At 35.0% G+C, this 21,058-nt stretch overlaps 1 protein-coding gene across 1 annotated transcript in view; it reads right to left on the reverse strand.

The window, feature by feature from the left end:
* The window catches only part of DSG4 (desmoglein 4), a 31,010-nt gene extending 11,926 nt beyond the window's left edge, over positions 1-19,084 (reverse strand). Inside the window, 8 exon segments of the mRNA XM_039838573.1 lie at positions 875-1,146; positions 5,883-6,068; positions 6,907-7,041; positions 7,177-7,343; positions 9,864-10,008; positions 10,335-10,490; positions 12,092-12,223; positions 19,028-19,084. Of these exon segments, the coding sequence (XP_039694507.1) occupies positions 875-1,146; positions 5,883-6,068; positions 6,907-7,041; positions 7,177-7,343; positions 9,864-10,008; positions 10,335-10,490; positions 12,092-12,223; positions 19,028-19,084 (1,250 nt within the window).
* Positions 19,085-21,058: the final 1,974 nt, after the last annotated feature.

Here is a 21,058-nt window from a genome sequence, read left to right on the forward strand (position 1 = left end):
TCTGTTCTGCTTGTGTATATAAGTTTTGTGACATATAATGGATTCAAAGTGCTTGACCTTATTGGAAGAAGATCTGGTCTGATACTATGTCTGTATCAGGCATAGTTTTAAGTATCCAAGGAATTTATCTGACAGACTTCATAATTTTTGTTGTCTGTTAATTTGTTAGCTGATTAAGTAATCAAAATTGTTAATATAAAATAATTCATAAGTTGATAAACGATTCACTTAAAAATATTGGGCATAAGAAAAAAGAGAGATAAAGAAAGGATATAAAGAATATTTACATATTTGACTATAGTTTTTTCTAGAATATTTTACAGTCTGTGTACCTGTAAGATACCCTGATTCCTACCTTTCTGTTTTTCTAATTCCAACGCTCTTCATGTTCATCAAATTTCAGAAATACCTGTTTTAGCTTCTATTATCTTTTTATTTTCTCTTAGATTCAGGGGAAGGTTGAAATTAGCTCTAAAGTTATGGATAGCACAAGTTTTAAGGACACAGCTGTGACTCATCTTTTATGATATCTTATTGTTTACAATAAGGCTTAATCAGCCCAGGTCCAGGGTGGTACAACCTGCCACAAAAGATCAAAGAGACTCACAGAGTAACTGTAGGTGGCTCTGGTGTTACAGATACTCCCTGGACACAATTATCCTTACAACTAGTTGGAGCTCTTTCAGCCTCTAAAACAGTATTAAAATTCTAAGAAAATATCAGTGCCACAATAGCCTTCTGTAACAGACAGATGAACAGGAAAAGAGAAACTCCAAAAATATTTCAACCCACATACACTAGCACATGCTACATAAGTGAACACTGGATGGAACCTTGCTTCAGCGTTCTAACATGAGCAAAATATCTGCAGTACCTGACATTTGTTGCAGGATTTCCTGTGTCCAAATCTACAGCTGTATACGTGCCAAGCACATAATTCAATAAGGAATCTCCTCTTACTCCTTCTCGCATACTGAAAGTCATAGAATTTGGATCAAATATGGGTCCTTCTCTCACATTAATAACCTGAATTCTCACAGGTGTTGAGTGCATTCGGAATCGAGAGGCGACTGAGTGGTGAAATTCAGCTTGGTTTTTAACTCCAATACTGAGATGAATATTAGGTACTTGTTCATAATCCAGCATCTGAAATGATAGATAGTGAAAAACTCTGAAACAGCCAAAGGACTCTCTTTTGTTAGAGTAAAAAGCCATGATAAGAAATCAACACACTAGAATAAAGTCCAGGAGCTATGAATATCAGATTTTGAATTGATAGAATTTTATTTATTACCGCATGAAGTATTTCAGACATGTTATTCCCTTTATCTTTTAGCATAATCAGGTGCCTAGGTTATTTAGGCCTGTGACTTTAAATTCTCATTTGGAATTTTGAATTCTTATATAAAAATCCTAAAATGAAAAGGATCTTTCTTGTCAAATGAGGTGTTGATGAAAAATTAAAAAAATAAACTTAGAATGAAATAAACACATATACCAACAGAGGTCAAGATATCAGTGCTACCAGCAAAAGACTCTGAGATAAATCTCTGCTTTTCAGGGAAATTCTATGACATCACAAGTATTTTATTAAGTTTAAGTTATATTCTACACAAGAACTGGCTTAACATGCCTCACTTAAATTTCAATTAAAACCTTTGAGGTTTAGGATTTCGATTGCTTTTGTACATCTGTTCCCCTCCTTGGTCTACATAATGCCTAGCACAGAGCCGAACATGAATTGTGTACTAAAAAATGGATTTTCAACTGGAAGAGATTCCTCTTTTACAATCCAATTTTTATTTTCTAAAATTGCATGCTGTCTTTAAATAAATGAAAAATCTGAGATCCTCTATTCTGGTAGAGAAATCTCTTGGGGTTTTCTTGTGCAGACACATATATGTGCTTTTCGTCAGAATAGTTCTCTTCCTGTTGAATAGAGTGGTGATAATATATTAATATATTTTCTAAAGTTGTATAGACATTCACAGAATTCAAGGACAGGAAACTGGCTGAGGGTTCATCTTCCCTCTAACAGGGAGGATAAAAGGCAGATAAAGGAAAGGCAGAAAGTCCTCATCCATTCTTTGCAACTGGGGCCTTTGTCAAGGGTTTTCGGATTGTATCCAGAGGTCAGGGTTGTGCAAAGAGTAATAAAACTGTTTACAACCGAGTCTCTGCTTGGAGTTAGAATGGAGAGGCTGCAAAGACTCAGTTTCTACAGTTTAAAGGACAACTGAAGAATAATCACTTACGAAGAATATGCAGGTATATGTTAGAAAAGGTGGGAGACCAGCCTTCAGGGTCTAAAGAGAACCTCTGGAAGGGCTTGGGATGAAGAGAATGCCTTCAGAAATAGATTTGGGTTCTGGAAAGTTTTTGCTGGAGTAAATTTTAATACAGAAGCTAAGCTGTAAGATTCTCATATCCAGTTTTTTTGAGGGGTCTAATTTAATATGACACTGTTAATTCTGAGGGGACACAGATTTGTTTTAGAATTAAGTATGAAGAGAGTTAAGGGAGGGGGTTGGAAGTCTCCATTCAAAAGGAGCAGTTTTTCTATGGTAAGGGACCAAGGAAATGGTCAAATATCTGCTGGGGTATGTATGTTTTGCTTTTCAATAATTAAAAAGTTTTCTGGTACAAATGTGTCTGAGGCACACACAGCAGTGCACACACAGTTGGGAAGGAACTTACAGAGGTGAACAGAGTGGGGAAAAATATCTCAAGGCACTGCTTTTCTAAAACTTGTTTTACTGGCCAGAGATGACGTACGAAAGTGGCAATTATATATAACTTTGGAATTGGGGGATGTGATTGGATCTTGTCTTTGTCATTTGCCACTTGGGTGAACATAGATAAATTAGTTTTCCACTTGATTTTGTCTCACTTTCTATAAAAAAGGAATCACAATAGTTTCTTCCTAGAGTTGTGATAATTAAATGAGATATTATGCACAAAGCCGCTATACATACACACAATATAACCCAATAATTAGTGTTTAGTGATTGCTTAATAAACATTAATTAGAACTATTATAAAAATAGAGAACCGATATTTCTTTGTTAGAATTCTAATTGGGTTGCATTTTGCTTTTCTTCTGAATGTTGAAATGAATGTGTATATATACGCACATAAATAATTAAATTTTTTGTTAATATTTTCATACACGATTATCAATAAATGCCAAAAGAAATTGTTTACAGAAAGATTTTTAATTTTCTTAAAGATTTTGTCTCATTAAACTACAAGTTTCTTGAGAACAGGGACCATGTCTCATTTATTTTCATATCCCTAGCACATAGTAATTCTCAATAAATTTGAGTTGAATCGAATCATTTATAATGTCCTTAGACTAAGAAAAGGGTTATAGAAAGCTTAGTCAAAGGCTCATGACTGAGGGTGGCTTGAGTGAAAATGGAGAGGGTACAAAGGGCCATTAGTGACCTCATTCCAAATGCTGAATCCTGGGAAAATTACACACATTCTCTAAATACATAGTTCTTCTGGCTGTGTGCTAACATACATATTAAGGTTTTTAATTTCATTTTAATTAGCCTTTCTATATTATTTTGATGTTTAAGTATATTTTTTCTGCTCTCTTTAAGAGACTTGGGAAGTTATCAAAAGATACTTTGTCTTCATAACATCTAACACTATCTTGACTATTTTTCATGAAATTGAATTTCTAATAGGTTTTTATTGGCGATAAAATAAATATATCTTTTAAAAACTTTTGCCCTCTCGTAGAAGACATGGAAGTCATAGATGACCATTTCCTGAATTATTAATGTTTTCATGTTCATTTTTATGATTTTATGTAAAATTATGCAGTCAAGCTCAGTGACTCCCATTCGGGTGAGATTTGCACTGTTAATTTCAGGTAAATGTCATTACAACGTCATCCTCAAAATCTTGAGTCTCCACTATCTTCTGGACAGTGGGCTAGGTGGTAGGGATAGAAAGATATTTAGGTCAAGTTATTTGTGGACAAAGTTCTTACTATTATTTTAGTATTCTGGGAAGCAAACCCAAACTGAAAAACAGTTACATATTACAAAGATAATATGCGAAGTCAAAAATTAAGATGGTAAGAAGACAGGTCAGAATTACATGACATGTCTAGATCTTGATTTTTAACCAAGATGAAAAGTTAAACAAATTCTGATCTCTATAAAAACAAACAAACAAACAAAGACTTGACTAAATATTTAGAATTTGAATAGATGTTCAGTTACCTTTTGTTTCTCTCTTCCTATCCATATCACATTTGGCAATAGCTCTTATATCTGATCCCTCATTTCCATTTTTACTGTTATTGCCTTAGATCAGATTCTTAGCACCTAAGGACTTGATTAATATAATAATAATTATTTTTTTAACTTTAATCTTTCTAGAGCTGAGCTCATAATGCTACTATTTAAAAAAAAATTGCAAAAACTTTTCTTGGTCTATAAGTAGAGGTTGGCAAACTTTTTGGTTAAGGGCAGATAGGTTTTGGAGTTATATATAGTTTTTATCTCAAGCATTCAACTCAACCAAGGAGTATGGAAACAGCCACAGGAAATACATAAATGAATGAGTGTGGCTTTGTTCCAATAAACTTTTATTTGCGAAAAGATGGCAGGTCAGATCTGGCCTGTGCACCATCATTTGCTGACCCCTGGTCCAAAGCAATGTTTCTCAAACAGGAAAGTCATGGTATATCCTTGGAGTTCCCCAGTTTTCTTAAGGAACTCTGAAATTTTGTGTTTTCATTTGAATGACAATATTAAAAAGCATAAATAGATTTTTTCCATAAATTTGATTACTACCTCATAAATTAATATACCACATGATTTCAGTGCTAGTGGTTGTGTTTCATGGTAAAGTAGTAATACTCTAATTGGTTTAGACAGTTTTGAAAAAAACAGAGAAAGACCTCAATATGTGAACAATATGTTTGAATTAGATAAAGGCTAAATGGCTTTCTAGTATACTGTCTGAAAAAAGTTTCACAGTAACTGGAATAGAGAAAAGTAGTGACAGAATTGAATAATCACAGTTCACACTCTGTGCCAAACTAAATGCGTGTGTGTGTCTAGTAGTATATATTTTCATTGCTGTAAGTTCTGTTTACATTGGTAGTAGTAATTTTGTTTGAAAAAAAATAATTTCCCTTATTATACCAATGTTAATTTGAATCTTATTAGTTTGTAGTTTTGTTTCTAATTTGTAATTTTAGATTATATTGCAGCCCATAAGGTAAAAGCATAAAGTAACTTAAGAAAAATTAATCTATAGGAAAAGCCAAACCCTGTAGTCTAGTTTCTCAGAAGACCAAGTCAGACTCAACATCTTTGTTCTTGCATCTCATTGCTTCCTTTAGTGAATACTCTGCTACAACCCCACAGTGTTGCTCATCATGCCCCCTATGTGTGTGCTCATTTCATTGCCCACATTAGCAATGCTGCTTATAAGGTCCTGCTTAAACCTTATTCCCTGCATGAAGTCTTCTCAAACAAATCTAGCATAAAAGGATCTCCTCTTATCTCAATAATTATCTCACCCATTTTGGCAATTGGTTATGTTTAATATAACACCTATACTCCTATTTATTGTTTTTAATTCTTGTGTTATTATCTAATTTGGAGATCCTTGACTTCTCAACTAGATATTGGGCACTGTGAGAACAAAATGGCCTTCTTATTTTTCTTGGTAATAAATATTGTGTTGCTGGGCTGTAAGTCTCAACCAGACACAGTAAGTTAACTTAGAGTGCATGCTTGCTTGTTCATATAAACAGTATTCATTGTTATGGGGTACTTTTTGTAGGCAGATTCTATTTCTATGAGTATTTTAAAACTTCTTTAAAATAAAATATTGCAGATCCCATACTGTACCTTGACGACTTTCAAAATGCCTTCATTGGTTCGTGGGTCTGTTTGAATATCAAACCAATTTCCATCATTTCCAGAGAGAATTAAATATTTTGCCAACCAATTATCGGTGCCTTCTTCATCAAGATCAATTGCTTTTAATCGTATCAGTTCTGAATTTAAACAATTCTCTTCAATGCTTGCTGAGTACTGGATGACATAGATCAATTTTATAATCAAATAATTTTCAAAAGAGGAAATATATTTAATAATACTTAATTGTCATTTAAAATACTAGCAACGAACTATGCCAATGATTTTTGCACCATTATTAAATGCCATATGTCTGATTAGAAATCTAAGAATAAAATGATTATAAGATAGTAGAACTGATTTTCATGTGCTATATATGAAATCAAGGTCAAAGTGACACTTTGTTTCATTTTTTCTTGCTTATTTTAAATTTTCCTTAATTTACTCCTTCCTTTTTCCGTAAAGGGCCAGATAGCTAATGTATTAGGCTTTGTGGGCCAGAGAATTCATGTTTCAACTACTATTCTCTGCTGCTGTAGCATCAAAGCAGCCACAGACAACATAGAAAGAAATGAGCATGTGGCCCAGTAAAATATGTGTGCGTGTGTGTGTGTGTGTGTGTGTGTGTGTGTTTACCAAAACGAGAGATTTGATTTTGATTTTATGCTTCTTTTTGCCTAAAAATGAAAGTGGAAGTTGAGAATGTTTGGGATTCTGTTAGAATTAATTTAGAAAAGCATCAGGCATATAAAGATACTTCAATGTTGTTACATGATTCTCGGAGTTAGATTAATAAATTTTCACATTACTGTGATGTGAGAGTATGGAGGAGAGGGTCTGTTGCTTTCGCAGGGGAGGTTTGCATGCACTAGTGACTCAAAGGCAAATACGAAATATTAAGGTATATTATTATATGTTAAGAAATTCAAAGGTTTATACAGCAAAAGTGAGCATATCCATACATGTAACAGGATATTAACACTTATGGAAAAGAATTAGAAGAGTAACAACTTACAGAAGTTTTCTCCAAGGTGGGGAAATTATCGTTGACATCTAAAACCTTGATTCTACAGGCACACTCGGAAGAGAGTCCATCTGTAGCTCCATCCCGATCCGAGCCCCTCACGAGGAGGTTATACATACTGTGTTGCTTAATTAAAATGAAAAAATTTGTAAGACTCTTCCCTCCTTTACATTGGAAGAAAGGCATACATTGATCATTTCATCTTTGTCTTTTCAAAATTGTGTTCTTGAATTCTTATCATTCATTCACAGAAGGCTTTACCTCTCTGTCAAGGAAACTGGACATCGTGCGGACTTCTCCAGTGTACCTGTTCAGGATGAACATTGGTGCACCTGCCGGCTCCTGAGATATAATCTTGTAGGCGATTTTAGAATTCAGATGGTTGTCTTCATCTGCATCTGTGGCACTTAACTTTACTACCAGTGTGTCTATAAATGAAGATAGAGGTGGAAAATGTTTGAGACTTAGAATCTCAAATTCAGCAATCATCAGGCAAAAGAAGAAAGAGTGATTGGCCTTCTCCTGCATTCTCTCTCTTCTAGTTATCCATGAGAATATATTACCATAACTCAAGCTGCGCCACTGATTACAAAAATAACAAAGGTATGCTTCTATAAAATCCTTTACCATTTATAAAGTACTTGCACTCCTTAAATGATTAAATGGTGAATTAACAGCAAACGTAATAATCTTTAATGTATAAAAAAGTTCAAAAGACTTTATCATAAAGCTGAAGAAACTGACTTTATCAATTTGTTTGTGCTACAGTCTTGTGAAATTATCTTAAAATACTTTATTAAGGAAGATGATAGCTTAATTAAATTCAACATGGCAGTTATTTATTGAGCACCTGTATTCTTTATTATTACTCATTCAGAAAGCAGAGAATTATTATTGGTTGCCTTGGAGGATAATAGTAATTTACTGAACAGTCAAACATATATAATTATTGAGAAGATTTATCTGCAGAAATATAAGACGTTCTTAGTTACTCATAGTGACAAAGTACAGGCATTCTAATCTAATCCCCAAGGATACCAACCCACAGGTAGGTCCCTAATGTTTTTGTGTTTCCTAGCCAGGCTTCAAAGTGACAAATCCTAGCACAGAGAATCAGGGACCTCTTGAGTAGATAGAGCTACGCTTCATGGAAGTCATAGTTTATGAAAGTATGCTCTGGCCCTCTGGTTAACTCTCCTCACATGGGGAAGCTTAACAAGGCTGCTGATCAGCAACCGAGTGGATGTGGATGTGGATTTCACCTTCTCTCCCTTCGCCAAGCTTGTCCGGAAATACGTTAGTGAGGAAACACGAACTTCGGAGACCTTTCTTAGGCAAAAGCTTCATTTTTCCTCTTTGTGTCCTCCCTTCCTATGTTATTAAAAATTTTGTGTTTTTTATTTTCAACATCACTTATTTTAGTGGATTTGAAGGAGTTCCCCTGACACCCTCTCTTGGCCCCCGCTTTTTGTTATGTCTTTCTTTCTCTCCTTCAGCATTTGTCTCTTTCCTCTTTTCCTCCAGACTTCTCCATCCTCCTTTCTTTGACTCTCCGTTGTTATCTCTAGCTTACGTTCTTATTTGCCTTTCTTGTAATTTCTTTTTTCTGTTCTCTTTCCCCAAATTTTATTTATAGGCACAATTGCACATATAGAGGTGAAAGGAACAAGAAAAGTAGAGGAGTGGGAGAAGAAAGAGGCAGAAGGCAATGAGGGAGAGAAGACAGGAAAGTAGCAATGTAGGAGAAGTGTAAGTGTAGACGGGAAAGATGTTCAGGAGGAGTTATAGAAAGAGGGAAAAAGAGAAGAGTATTTGAGGTGGAGATGGAATTATGCAGGGTAGGAAAAATTAAAAACAAATGTGAGAGGACGTAATGTAACTTGCTTCGTAGATGTGAAGACCAGTGATTATCTTTCATGATTGACCTGATGGGTGCTGTCAGGAAGGGGAATTTCCCCCTACACCTTTCTTAAGTTCTTATGGTTGGGCTAATAATAAAGTTGACACAAGACCAGATTAACAGGAGGAAAAATCCAGTTTAATATGTGCACATGGGAGAATCATAGTGATGTTCTGAGAAATGATAGACTAGCCAGCATTTTATATACTTTTTAGACAAAATAAAAATGAAGTTTTGAAGAATTGATAGGACAGAAAAAAGTTAGTGGTCATTAGAAAGAAATCTGAGCAAGGTTTGAGTATTCATTAAGGAGAAGTCTAAACAAAATTTGGGCGTAGGCAATAAATTAATAAAGATGCAGTGAGGTTTGTTTATACAGGCTCTTTGGCTTTGTATTCCTTAACTATAGCTATATGGGTGTTTCCAGGTGCGGGAAGGGCACCTTTAACATGGGAAATTTATCTCCTGTTTTCAAGAGACACACACACACACACACACACACACACACACACACACACACACACAGAAGAGAGAGAGAGAGAGAGACAGAGAGGAGTTCTTCATGCACTGGCAGTTTTTTAAGTAACTTTAATTCAAAATAATCAGTGTGCCATATGTGGGATATTTTGGGGCAGCCTACTCTATGTCCCGACAGTACAATTGCAGATGCATCTTTCATCACTCCCTATCTGGTGTGGTTCAGCCCAGAATTTGAAGAATGGCACAGAACAGGGCCCTTTTTCACATTCATGGTTTCACCTCAGTTTACTCAATAAAAAGTTAACCACAAGCCCAGTAATCATCTCTGAGGAAGGTGCTAAGCCCCCACTAAATCACACGTATAAGAATCTTCCACAACGAGAGGATGTTTAGCATTTTAGACATGATTTTTTCTAGCTCAGTTTTAAGTTAGAATTTGTGGGGTTTCTTCAAAATACAAGTTTGACAATTTCTGATTTTTAAATTATTTGTATTTCAATCTCCTAAAGCTTTTGACTGAGAGAAATAAATGTGGTATAATGCAGAGAAAGAGTATCATTCTACTTACTTGCATCGCTGTTTTCTTCAATGCTGGCTGTGTACACATTTTGTGTAAAGACTGGGGGGTTATCATTTATGTCCATAACTTTGACTCTAAGCTCAAGAGGCCTTTCTAAATCTTCACCCCGTGAGTTCAGAGCCCGGCAATAGATCTGTGGAAAGTTGGAATAAAAGTCTTTCTCCACCAAAAGAAATTACATAACATTCTTGAAAATATATAAGGAAATGAACAAATAAACAATTTTCCCAATGAATTCAGACTATTTTACAGTCTAGTAATTTAAATGTTCTCAAGACATTTGATAACATGCATAGGCAACACATGAGAGAGTCCTGAACTATAAACTTTTCATATTCTTTTTATTTGTTCAAGCCCTTTATTTGTTTTTAGCAAAAGTAAGCATTAATCCTGAGATATTTTTTTTTAAAAAAGAAGAAAAATAATATGCCTAAATTGAAACACTCTGCTGTGACTTACCAAGAAAAGTGGAGTTATCTCTCTGTCTACCACTGAGGTAATGTTAATTTCTCCAGTCTGAGGATTAATAGCGAACACTCCATAAGGTGGGCGATCAATTCCCACCCCAGAGATGCGGTATGTAATCTTCTGGTTCACCTCACAGTCTGATCGAATCTACAAGGAAAATGGCTGGGTTTAGAGTAGATCATAAACTTCAGTGCACTGGAGTGAGAAGGAAATGGCTTTGTAGCCAGATAGGCTTTGTATTGAAAACTGGCACCGTGACACAGGCCTGTGTGACCTTGGAAAATTCACTTAACTTTGACAAACACCAGCTTATAATGAGATAATACCACTTACATCTCAGGTTTGTTGTGGGGATTGTATGAAGTAACTATATACACTCTACCCCGATGCCTGACATACGGCACATACACGCTTGATGCTAGCTTTGTTATTAACACTACATTGTTCATGTCTCTGATTTTCTTTGCATACAGAGAAAGAGTTTGACAGAAGAAATCACAAATTTATTATTTTTAAAAAATATTTTATCATACTAATATGTATCCTGCCTAGACTTGAGTTTGAGATTTAATCAAAATGGCAGATAACTTACATTAAGGAAATCAGAAGAGAAATACAGTGTTTAGAGAGACTGGCAATAATTTCATAAATCAAGTCCTACTGTATCACTTATCTGCCAAATAGATTTTATAACAAATATTCTGTCATATAAATTTTGTTTTAATAGTTTTATATCTATGGCTCATAAATTTAAACAAAAGTAGTTTAAATTTTAAAATCTAATAGATATACTGGAGATGAGGACACAGTAAAATACTAAGATTTTTGCTCAGATACCCACAATTAAGTAAAGGCAGTTAAAAATACAACTTGAGAGAACTCCACTCTAATCGAAAGATCTTATTTATACAGATGAAAATCTAAGAAATCCCCCAATGCAAATAAAAAGAAGAGAATATACAGTATAAGTGGGGTAACATAAAACTGTAATTGTGAGCTGAATGGAAACAATAATAATTTAAAAGCTTTCCAAAAATTTGAAAACTTCTGAGAGAGAATAAATTTTCTTTTCTTGAGCTGAGATTATATCTATAATACCATTGGAGTGCTTACTATATTTTTAATGTAAAGCTTTAAGGAAGGAATTCTGGTAGATCACTACCCTTGACCTCAATAGTGGCCCAAGGCCAAGAATCCTAGAAGAAGCTAATGAAACAGTTAATGTGGATTCTATCCTTCATGGATAAATTTATGACACATTCTTTCCTTAATTCTTCTTCCTTATTAATAGTCATTATTTGAAATAACTTTTAAGGCTTTCCTAATTTCTGGATGAAGGAATCTAGTGAGAACTTTTGACACTGTCCTTACTTTCTTGGAAAGAGTTAATCAATTCTTTAAACTTTTGATTTTTGAGGGCTAGTCAAAAGACTATTAAAACATCATAAATTTCCCATACTATGCAGATGATGATAGGCAGAAGACAAATGGACAGACAAAGCCCAGTAATGCTGGATGTCTAAATTTCTCTTCTAAGATCACTCGAGGACCTCTGCTCTGTATCAGCTCCCAGAATGTGATAGTCAAAATGGTGCCTCAGCAGAACGAACAAATGACTAAACGTCACCCATCTTCCTAAGACACTATGGAGTAATGAAGACTGCAAATCCTCAAAATGTTTGAGGGCTTTCCTGTCCTGCAAAACATTTGTTATCAGCACAAGGTACTCCTGTTCTTTCATCACTTACTCTGGCAATTGGATTCCTCTTGGAGTTGTCCTCTCCTTCTCGACAGGCAGCAGCAAACTTGATCCACTCCCGCTTTTGTCTTCTGACAGTTTGCCATTTTGTAGTGCCATTTTCCATGTCTAATTCTTTCACCTTAAACAAAAATAGTTAACATTTTGTATAGTGTTAGAACAATTTTACTTAGTAAATTTTTCAGCACTGTAAGGTGTGCTCAGAAGAAGCAATGGTATTGAATTTGAGGACTAAAAAAACCTTTTTACTGAATTACAACTTTAGTTAGATAGTTTTGTCATCCTTACTGGCTACTTCTTCTGGAATCATCTCAATTCTAATTTCACTCTAGTGAAACAAATTTCATTAGCTATGTGCAAAGCTCATAATATGTTATATTGGATAATATCATGTATGTAGTTTTTCTTCTTTCAGTTTACCCTCACTGGTTAGCAGACATTTGGTCTTGTACAAAATGTCCATGGAAACATTTGAAGTTCACGCAAAAAATTCCTTGATATTTTGTCCTGTTCAAAATGTCCATGGGGATGGAAAGCCAACCCACCTACCTAACCCCATGTGCCATTCCCAGTTATTTGTAACTGCTAATGTACTTGTTGAGACATAGAAAGTTGTTTGTTTGTTTAAGCTAAGGCTTCATTTCATTGCCACTTTGACGGAAGGAGATATTCCATGTGAATGAAGCTTATCCTTTTAAGAAACAAAGCATTTACATTTTTTCTCCTTTTGATATAACTTCCTAAAATGTACCACTTATTCCCAATTTTTTTCAATAGAGATTAGTAAAGTAATTATATTTTCTTCAATTATTTGATATCGTCATAATTAAAATTTAACTACTATAATAAAATAAAGCCTGGCCAGAGAGGACAGTAACTTTATTTCCTAAGTACCACTCTAAATGACACCAGATCCTTTGTGGCAGAAAAAACATGGTGGAGTGAGAGCTGTCCCCAGATTTCTTCTCTTGAAACGACAATAAGCCGAACATCTAAAACTCAAAAAAAAAAAAAAAAAAACCCACCCAAACTGCACACCAGCTCGTCTGACGTGGAATCTGCGCATAAGAGCTACTACAGGTCAGAACCCCAGGTATGGGGCGGTGGACTGGGAGCAATAACGAAGCTGCCTCTAGCAGCCGCGGGAGCTCCCTGTAGGAGGAGGGGGAGGGGTGAAGCCATGGTGACTTCCCTGAACAGCCCTGCTGGAACTTCTAGCAGCCAGCAACAGGGCCCAGTCATCAGAGCAGAAAGCAGAGTAGCAGCTGGCAGAGAAACAACAGTTGATTTTTACCGACTGTGATCGCAAAACCAAAGCTGAGCTGCAGGTCCCAACCCCCAACCCAGGGGGCCTTCCCCCCATATCCTCTGAGACGGAACACCGCGGAGCCCCAGGGGATCCTGAGCAGATGCTACTGAAACTGGTGCTAACACTGACAGGGACTGAAACAGGGTAGCGAGTGTGATTAAATATCTATCAGAGAATAAAAACCCATTTTTAAAGCTTTATATAAAGCAGGGATCCAAGAGGCTTAGACGCCACCTACTGGAAACCAAAAGAAAAGTGCCTTCTTTGCAACAGGCTAAAGAGAGACCTTGATATAATAAATCTTCTTTCTGGGAAAAAAGCAGAATACATTTCCATTAGTGTCCAGGTGGAGAAATAGTCCATTAAACATCATGAACAGCCAAGATAACAAGGCATCTCAGAAAGAAAGAGAAAAATCTCCAGAACATAAGCTTACAGACATAGAAATATGCAACTTAAATGACAGAGAATTAAGGATGATACTTCTGAAAAAACTCAGTGAGATCCAAAACAATTCACGTCAACAATTTAAGGAACTGAAAAAAACTAGATGAGCAGAATGAGTTTTTTAGCAAGGAGATTGAAACTCTCAAAAAGAACCAAATAGAACTTCTGAAGATGAAGAATACACTGCAAGAGATGAAAAATGAAATAGCAAGCTTGGGAAACAGGTCGACCAAATAGAGGAAAGGATCAGTGATATCGAAGACAGAAATCTAGAAATAAATCAGAAGAAAGAAGAGAGAAACTGAAGAATGAAAAAATAATGAAACAGAAATTCAAGAACTAGCTGATAACATCAGGAGAGGAAACATAAGAATAATGGGCATTATCGAAGGTGAGAAAAAGGAACAGGGATTAGAAAGCATTTTCAGACAAATAGTTGAGGAGAATTTCCCAAATCTAAGGAATGAGCTGGCGTTTGGAATTCAAGAAGTCAACAGAACACCCAATTATCTCAACCTAAAAAGGCCTTCACCAAGACACATTGTATTAAAATTATCAAAAATCAATGACAAAGACGGAATTTTCGGGGCAGCCAGGGAAGACGGTAACACATAAAGGAAAATCCATTAGATTAACATTGGACTTCTCAGCGCAATCCTTACAAGCCAGAAAAGAATGGGATCAAATAGTCAAACTGTTAAGTGAAAGGAACTGCCAGCCTGGAATAATGTATGCAGCTGAGCTCTTCTTTAGATAAGAAGGAGAAATTAAGACTTTTCCAGACATACAAAAATTGAGGGAATTCTTCACTATGAAGCCTGCACTATAGGAAATACCGAAAGGAGTCAGTTTACCAAAAATAAAATGACAAAAATGATACATAATTAGGAGTAAAGTGACTATCCGGCAAATAGAAGCGGAGGAGTGTAACCCTTACTAGGACCAGGGCATTATAAGTTTAAATAATAAGAGAATTGTTATAACAAGATAATAATGAACATTCAGCATACATAGGAACAAATTGAGATAACAGTGACTGAAAAGGGGGGAATCAAAGAACCAAATTTGAAAAGGGGAATGAAGATAAGGTACGCACAGAAGAAAATGGACGACTGTATATATATAACTATCCTTTACATATTCATAATGGTAACCACATTCCAAAGATTTAGAACTGAAGTAGATAACATAAAACAAGAAGGATCAGAGGCAAAACCCACAAAAGTCAACCAAAATAAAGAAAACAGAAGCACAGGGACAAAGAAGCATTGGAAACACTGAGCTACCAGAAAGTAAAAGATCAAATGGCTATAAGAAGACCTTATATTTCAATAATCACCCTAAATGTAAATGGACTGAACTCACCAATAAAAAGGTGCAGAGTCGCAGAATGGATCAAAAAAACAGAACCCAACCATATGCTGCCTCCAGAAAACACATCTCGGTTTTAAAGACAAATATAGACTCAAAGTGAAAAGGTGGATAATGATATTTCAAGCAAATGGCATTCAGAGAAAAGTGGGAGCAGTGGTACTAATATCAGACAAAATCGACTTCAAAATAAAAAAGGTAAAGAAAGATTCTGAGGGACACTTCATAATCATAAAGGGAAGCATGCACCAAGAAGACATAACACTTATTAATATCTATGCTCCCAATCAGGGAGCCCCAAAATATGTAAAGCAATTACTAACAGAACTAAAGGGAGAAACAGACCGAAACATTATTGTAGTGGGGGACCTAAATACCCCACTGTCAGATATGGACAGATCATCTAAACAGAAAATCGATAAGGAAATAACACACTTAAATGACACGTTAGACCAACTGGACATAATTGACATTTACAGAGCCTTCCATCCCAAAACAGCTGCTTATACATTTTTCTCTAGTGCATATGAAACACTCTCAAGAATCGACCACATACTGGGACGCAGAGATAACCTCAACAAATATAAGAGGGTTGAAATCATACCAACCATATTCTCTGATCATAATGCTTTGAAACTAGAATTCACCTGCAGAAAGAAATCAGGAAGAACCACAAATACATGGAGATTAAGCAACATGCTACTGAAGAATAACTGGGTCAGAGAAGAAATAAAAGAGAGATCAAGAGATACATAGAAACGAATGATAATGATAGCACAACATATCAAAACTTTTGGGACACGGCAAAAGCGGTCAGAAGAGGACAGTTATATCACTACAGGCCAATCTCCAAAAACAAGAATGAGCCCAAATAAACAACCTAATGCTTCATCCTAAAAAACTAGAAAAAGAACAACAAATGAAGCCTAAAGTCAGCAGAAGGAAAGAAATCATCAAAATTAGAGCAGAAATAAATGAAATTGAAAACAAAAAAAGAACAATAGAAGAAATAAATGCAACAAAGAGCTGGTTCTTTGAGAAGGTTAATAAAATTGACAAATCCCTGGCTAGACTCACTAAAGAAAAAAGAGAAAAGACACAAATAAATCAAATCAGGATGAAAGAGGGGAAATTACAACTGATATTGCAGAAATACAAAGGTTAATACAGGAATACTATGAAAAAGTATATAACACTAAATTTAATAACCTAGAAGAACTTATAAAAATACAACCTTCCCAGACTGAATCAAGAAGATCTGGAAAATCTAAATAGACCGATCAGCAGTATGGAAATTGAAACAATCGTCAAAAACCTGCCAAAAAGTAAGCGTCCAGGCCAGATGGCTTCATCAGTGAATACTGCCAAACATTCATAGAAGATTTAATATCTATTCTCCTCAAACTCTTCCAAAAAATCAAAGAGAAGTCAATACTTCCCAATTGATTTTATAAGGCCAGTATCACTCTGATACCAAAACCTGGTATAGATAACACACAAAAAATAAAACTACAGACCAATATCTCTCATGATCACAGATGCAAAAATCCTAAGTAAGATACTAGCGAACTGAATACAGTAACATATTGAAAAGATTATATGCCACGATCAAGTGGGCTTCATCTCAGGGGCACAGGGATAGTTCAACATATGCAAATCGATTAATGTGATACACTACATAAACAAATTAAAAAATAAGAATCAAATGATCATATCGGTAGATGCAGAAAACGCCTTCAACAAGATATAGCATCTATTTAAAATCAAAACATTTAACAAAATTGGTATAGAAGGAAAGTACCTTAAAATAATAAAGGCCATCTATGACAAACCCTGAGCCAACATTATACTCAATGGTGAAAAACTAAAAATTTTTTCTCTAAGTTCAGGAACACGACAAGGCTGTCCACTATCACCACTGTTATTCAGTATAACATTGGAGGTCCTAGTGAGCGCAATCAGACAAGAGAAAGATGTAAAAGGCATCCAAATAGGAAATGAAGAAGTCAAACTGTCACTATTCATGGATGACATGATTCTCTATATAGAAAACGCTAAAGACTCCACAAGAACACTACTAGAAACAATAAGCAAATATAGTAAAGTCTCTGGATATAAAATCAATGTTCAAAAATCCATAGCTTCCCTATACTCTAATAATGAAGTGTCAGAAAAAGAAATGCAAACAATAATTCCTTTTGCAATTGCAACTAAAAGAAAAATTACCTAGGAATTAATTTAATGAAATAGATTAAATATAATGAGCTTATATAATGAAAACTATAAGACCTTATTAAAAGAAACCAAAGAAGATATAAAGAAATGGAAAGATATTTCGTGTTCTTGGATTGAAATAATCAACATAGTTAAAATGACCATATTACCTAAAGCATTATACAGATTTAATGTAATCTCCATCGAAATCTCATTGGCATTTTTTAAATAAATAGAACAAAAAATCATCAGATTTGTATGGAAGCACAAACGATCCCAAAATGCCAAAAGTCATCCTGAGAAAAAAGAAGGAGGCTGGAGGCATCACTCTGCCTGACTTCTAATTATACTACAAAGAGACAGTAATCAAAATGGCATGATATTGGCAGAAAAACAGACACATGGACCAGTGGAACAGAATTGAGAGTCCAGGAGTAAACCCATATTTATTTGGGCAAATAATTTTCTACAAAAAAAGCCAAAACATACAATGGAGAAAGGAAAGCCTCTTCAATAAATATGCTGGGAAAACTGGAAAGCCACCTGCAAAAGAATGAAACTAGACTGTTGTCTATCACCACACATCAAAATTAATTCAAAATGGATTAAGGACCTTAATGTAAGACCAGAATCAATAAAATGCGTAGAAGAAAACTTCAGAACTAAACTCAAGGACCTTGGACTTAAAGAGGATTTTATGAATTTGACCTCAAAAGCAAGGCAAGTAAAAGCTAAAATAAATGAATGGGACTACATCAAACTAAAAAGCTTCTGCTCAGCAAAAGAAATCGTCAACAAGGTAATCACATGATATCACTGATATGTGGGATATAAACCTAAAAGTCACAAAGGAACAGGGCAAACAAACAGAGACTCATGGACATGGACTATAGACTAGTGGTTTCCAGAGGACTATAGACTAATGGTTACTAGTGGGGTCAGGGAGAAGGAGGGGAGGTAGATGGGGTACAGGTGGTCAAATATAGGGGGCTGAGGGAGGGTGAAGTGGGTAAAGGGGATCAAATACATAGTAGCTGAAGGAAACTGGACTTTAGGTGGTAAACACACAGTAGAATATACAGATGTCAAATGATAATGTACACCTGAAAACTCTATAATTGTATTAACCAATGTTACCCCAATAAACTTAATTTAAAAATAAATAAATAAATAAATGGCACCAGATCTCTGTTGTTCTACTTAGTTGCAATTACATTTCTTTTGGTATTTTTTTCCATCGTTGATTGACTATCCAATTGTCTTTTTTCCTGAAGTAACTGTCTAAAAATCCTCTTCCCATTCTAATGTGTTACTTTGCTTCTTTTGCTTTGCTTTAGGTTGGGAAATGTAAGCTACTAGTATAGTTTGAAAAGTAGGAGTTACTATGATACAAACCATGCCTAAGAGCATGAAAATTTAGGATTATGTTTTACTGTTGCTATTTTATTTTGGCAGAAGTTGTTTCTTCTTTATCTGGATGATTATGGTTTCAAATATTCTGATTTTCGATACATGATGCATTATACAATTCAGTTTTTCTTTCATTTTTAAGTGGAGGAAATAGTTTTAATAATTATACATTACCTCAACAATAAATTCACTGTTCACTTCGAGCACCACCTGTTACAGAAAGCATAACATTAGCATAAATTTGCATAATTTAAAGGAAGCAGTGTCATAAGACTATTGACAGTGTCTTCTGATTAATTAATTTCTTAAACATATATTTTGATAATAATGTGGAATAAACATGGTTAATACAAATTTAATAATACAGGCTTTTTGCCCTCCAAAGGCTTTTATACTTTTAAGGAAGACATATGACTACAGTAAGACAGGTTAAGATATGTGCTTAAACAGGGCACCCACAGGTTCACTGGAAAGGAAAAACACACAATTCAAGTTATCCAGTGAGTTTTGGGAAGATCTCATGAGAAAGTAAGAATTTAAAAAGGCTCTGCAGGATGAAGCTACTTTGATAAGAGGAATCGATGGGGAAAACAATTCAGCCAAAGTAAAACATGAGCACAGATGTAAAGGCATTAAGTTTCAGAGGATGTTCCAGGAATGGTAAATAATATTATTAGTTGGAAGATAGAGGAAATAATGAAGAGAATGGGAGACAAGGTTTGGAATGTCAGTTTGGAGGCAGATCGTGAAGTGCTTTATACATAGAACTAAGGAGTTTAGGCTTTATTGGATAAGAGACTGGGATTGACAAAAACATTTATTCATTCATTTATCATTTATTTATTTATTTATCTATCTATTTATTTATTTATTTATTTTCTTGGTTATTTTATTATTATTACTTTTTAAATTTAATTTCAAGTATACAGCACATTGGCTAGACATTTATATAGTTCATAAAACGATCCCCCCAATTGCACCCTCCCTCCCCTGACCCTCCATTTAGCCAACGTATAAATGCTAGCTTCATTCCCTAAGCCATGCTCCCCATCCCTGTGACCATCCATCAGCTACTAATTTGTATTTCTTTATTCCTTCACCCCATTTTCCCAGTCCCCCAAACTCCCCTCCCCTCTGTCCGACATCAAATTGTCCACTATATTTTTGAGTCCGTTTTTGATTAGTTTGTTTTTTTTTATTCTTTAGATTCCACATATAAGTGAAATCATATAGTGTTTATTGTTCTCTGTTGGACTTAAATACCTTCTAGGTCCATCAAAACTATATCTTTTCCTATCCCCTTCCTTTTTATATGTAGGGATCTTGTTTTCTTATCCTTTCAGCCACTCTATCTTTTGGTTGGAACACTTAATTCTTTTCTATTTAAGGTACTTATTGATAGGAATGTAGTTGTTTCCATTCTTTATTCCTGTTTTTGATACATGTTTTTTCTTCTTAAAGAAGTCCCTCCAACATTTCTTGTAATACTGGTTTGGTGGTGATAAATTCTTTTAGCTTATTTTTGTCTGGGAAGCTCTTTATCTGTCCTTCAATTCTAAATGATAGCTTTGCTGGATAAATTATTCTTGGTTGTAGATCCTGGGTCTTTATCCTGTCGAATATTTTTTGCCAAGCCTTTCTGTCCTGCATAGTTTCTTTTGAGAAATTGGCTGCCAGTCTTATGGGTATTCTCTTGTAAGTAATTATTTGTTTTTCCCTTGCTGCTTTTAATAGTCTTTCTTTGTATTTAATCTTTGGTGTTTTAATTATGATGTGTCTTGGTGTGGATCTCTTTGGATTTCTGATTTTTGGAATTCTCTGAGTTTCCTGGAGTTTTATGTCCATTTCCTTCATCAGGTTAGGAAGTTTCCCATAATTATTTCTTCAAACAGCTGTTCAACATCTTGACTTTCTTCATTTATGCCGATTAGATGAATATTTGGAGGCTTAATGGTGTCCCATATGCTCCTTATATTATTTTTATAGTCTTGGCCTGTTATCTCTTGCCATTCTGATTGAGTGTCCTGATTGGCTTTCCTGTCCTCTAGATAGGGCATTTGATTCTCTTCTTTATTCACTTTGTTTATTCCATTTAATATACTTCTCATCTCAGATAATGTGTTCTTCATTTCAGACTGATTCCCTTTTATAACTTTCATTTCCATTTTTATGTTTTTTATCTTTGTTGAAGTTCTCACTGAATTT

Source organism: Pteropus medius, unplaced genomic scaffold (assembly GCF_902729225.1).
Source record: "Pteropus medius unplaced genomic scaffold, Ma_sr-lr_union100, whole genome shotgun sequence".
Taxonomy (NCBI): Eukaryota; Metazoa; Chordata; class Mammalia; order Chiroptera; family Pteropodidae; genus Pteropus; species Pteropus medius.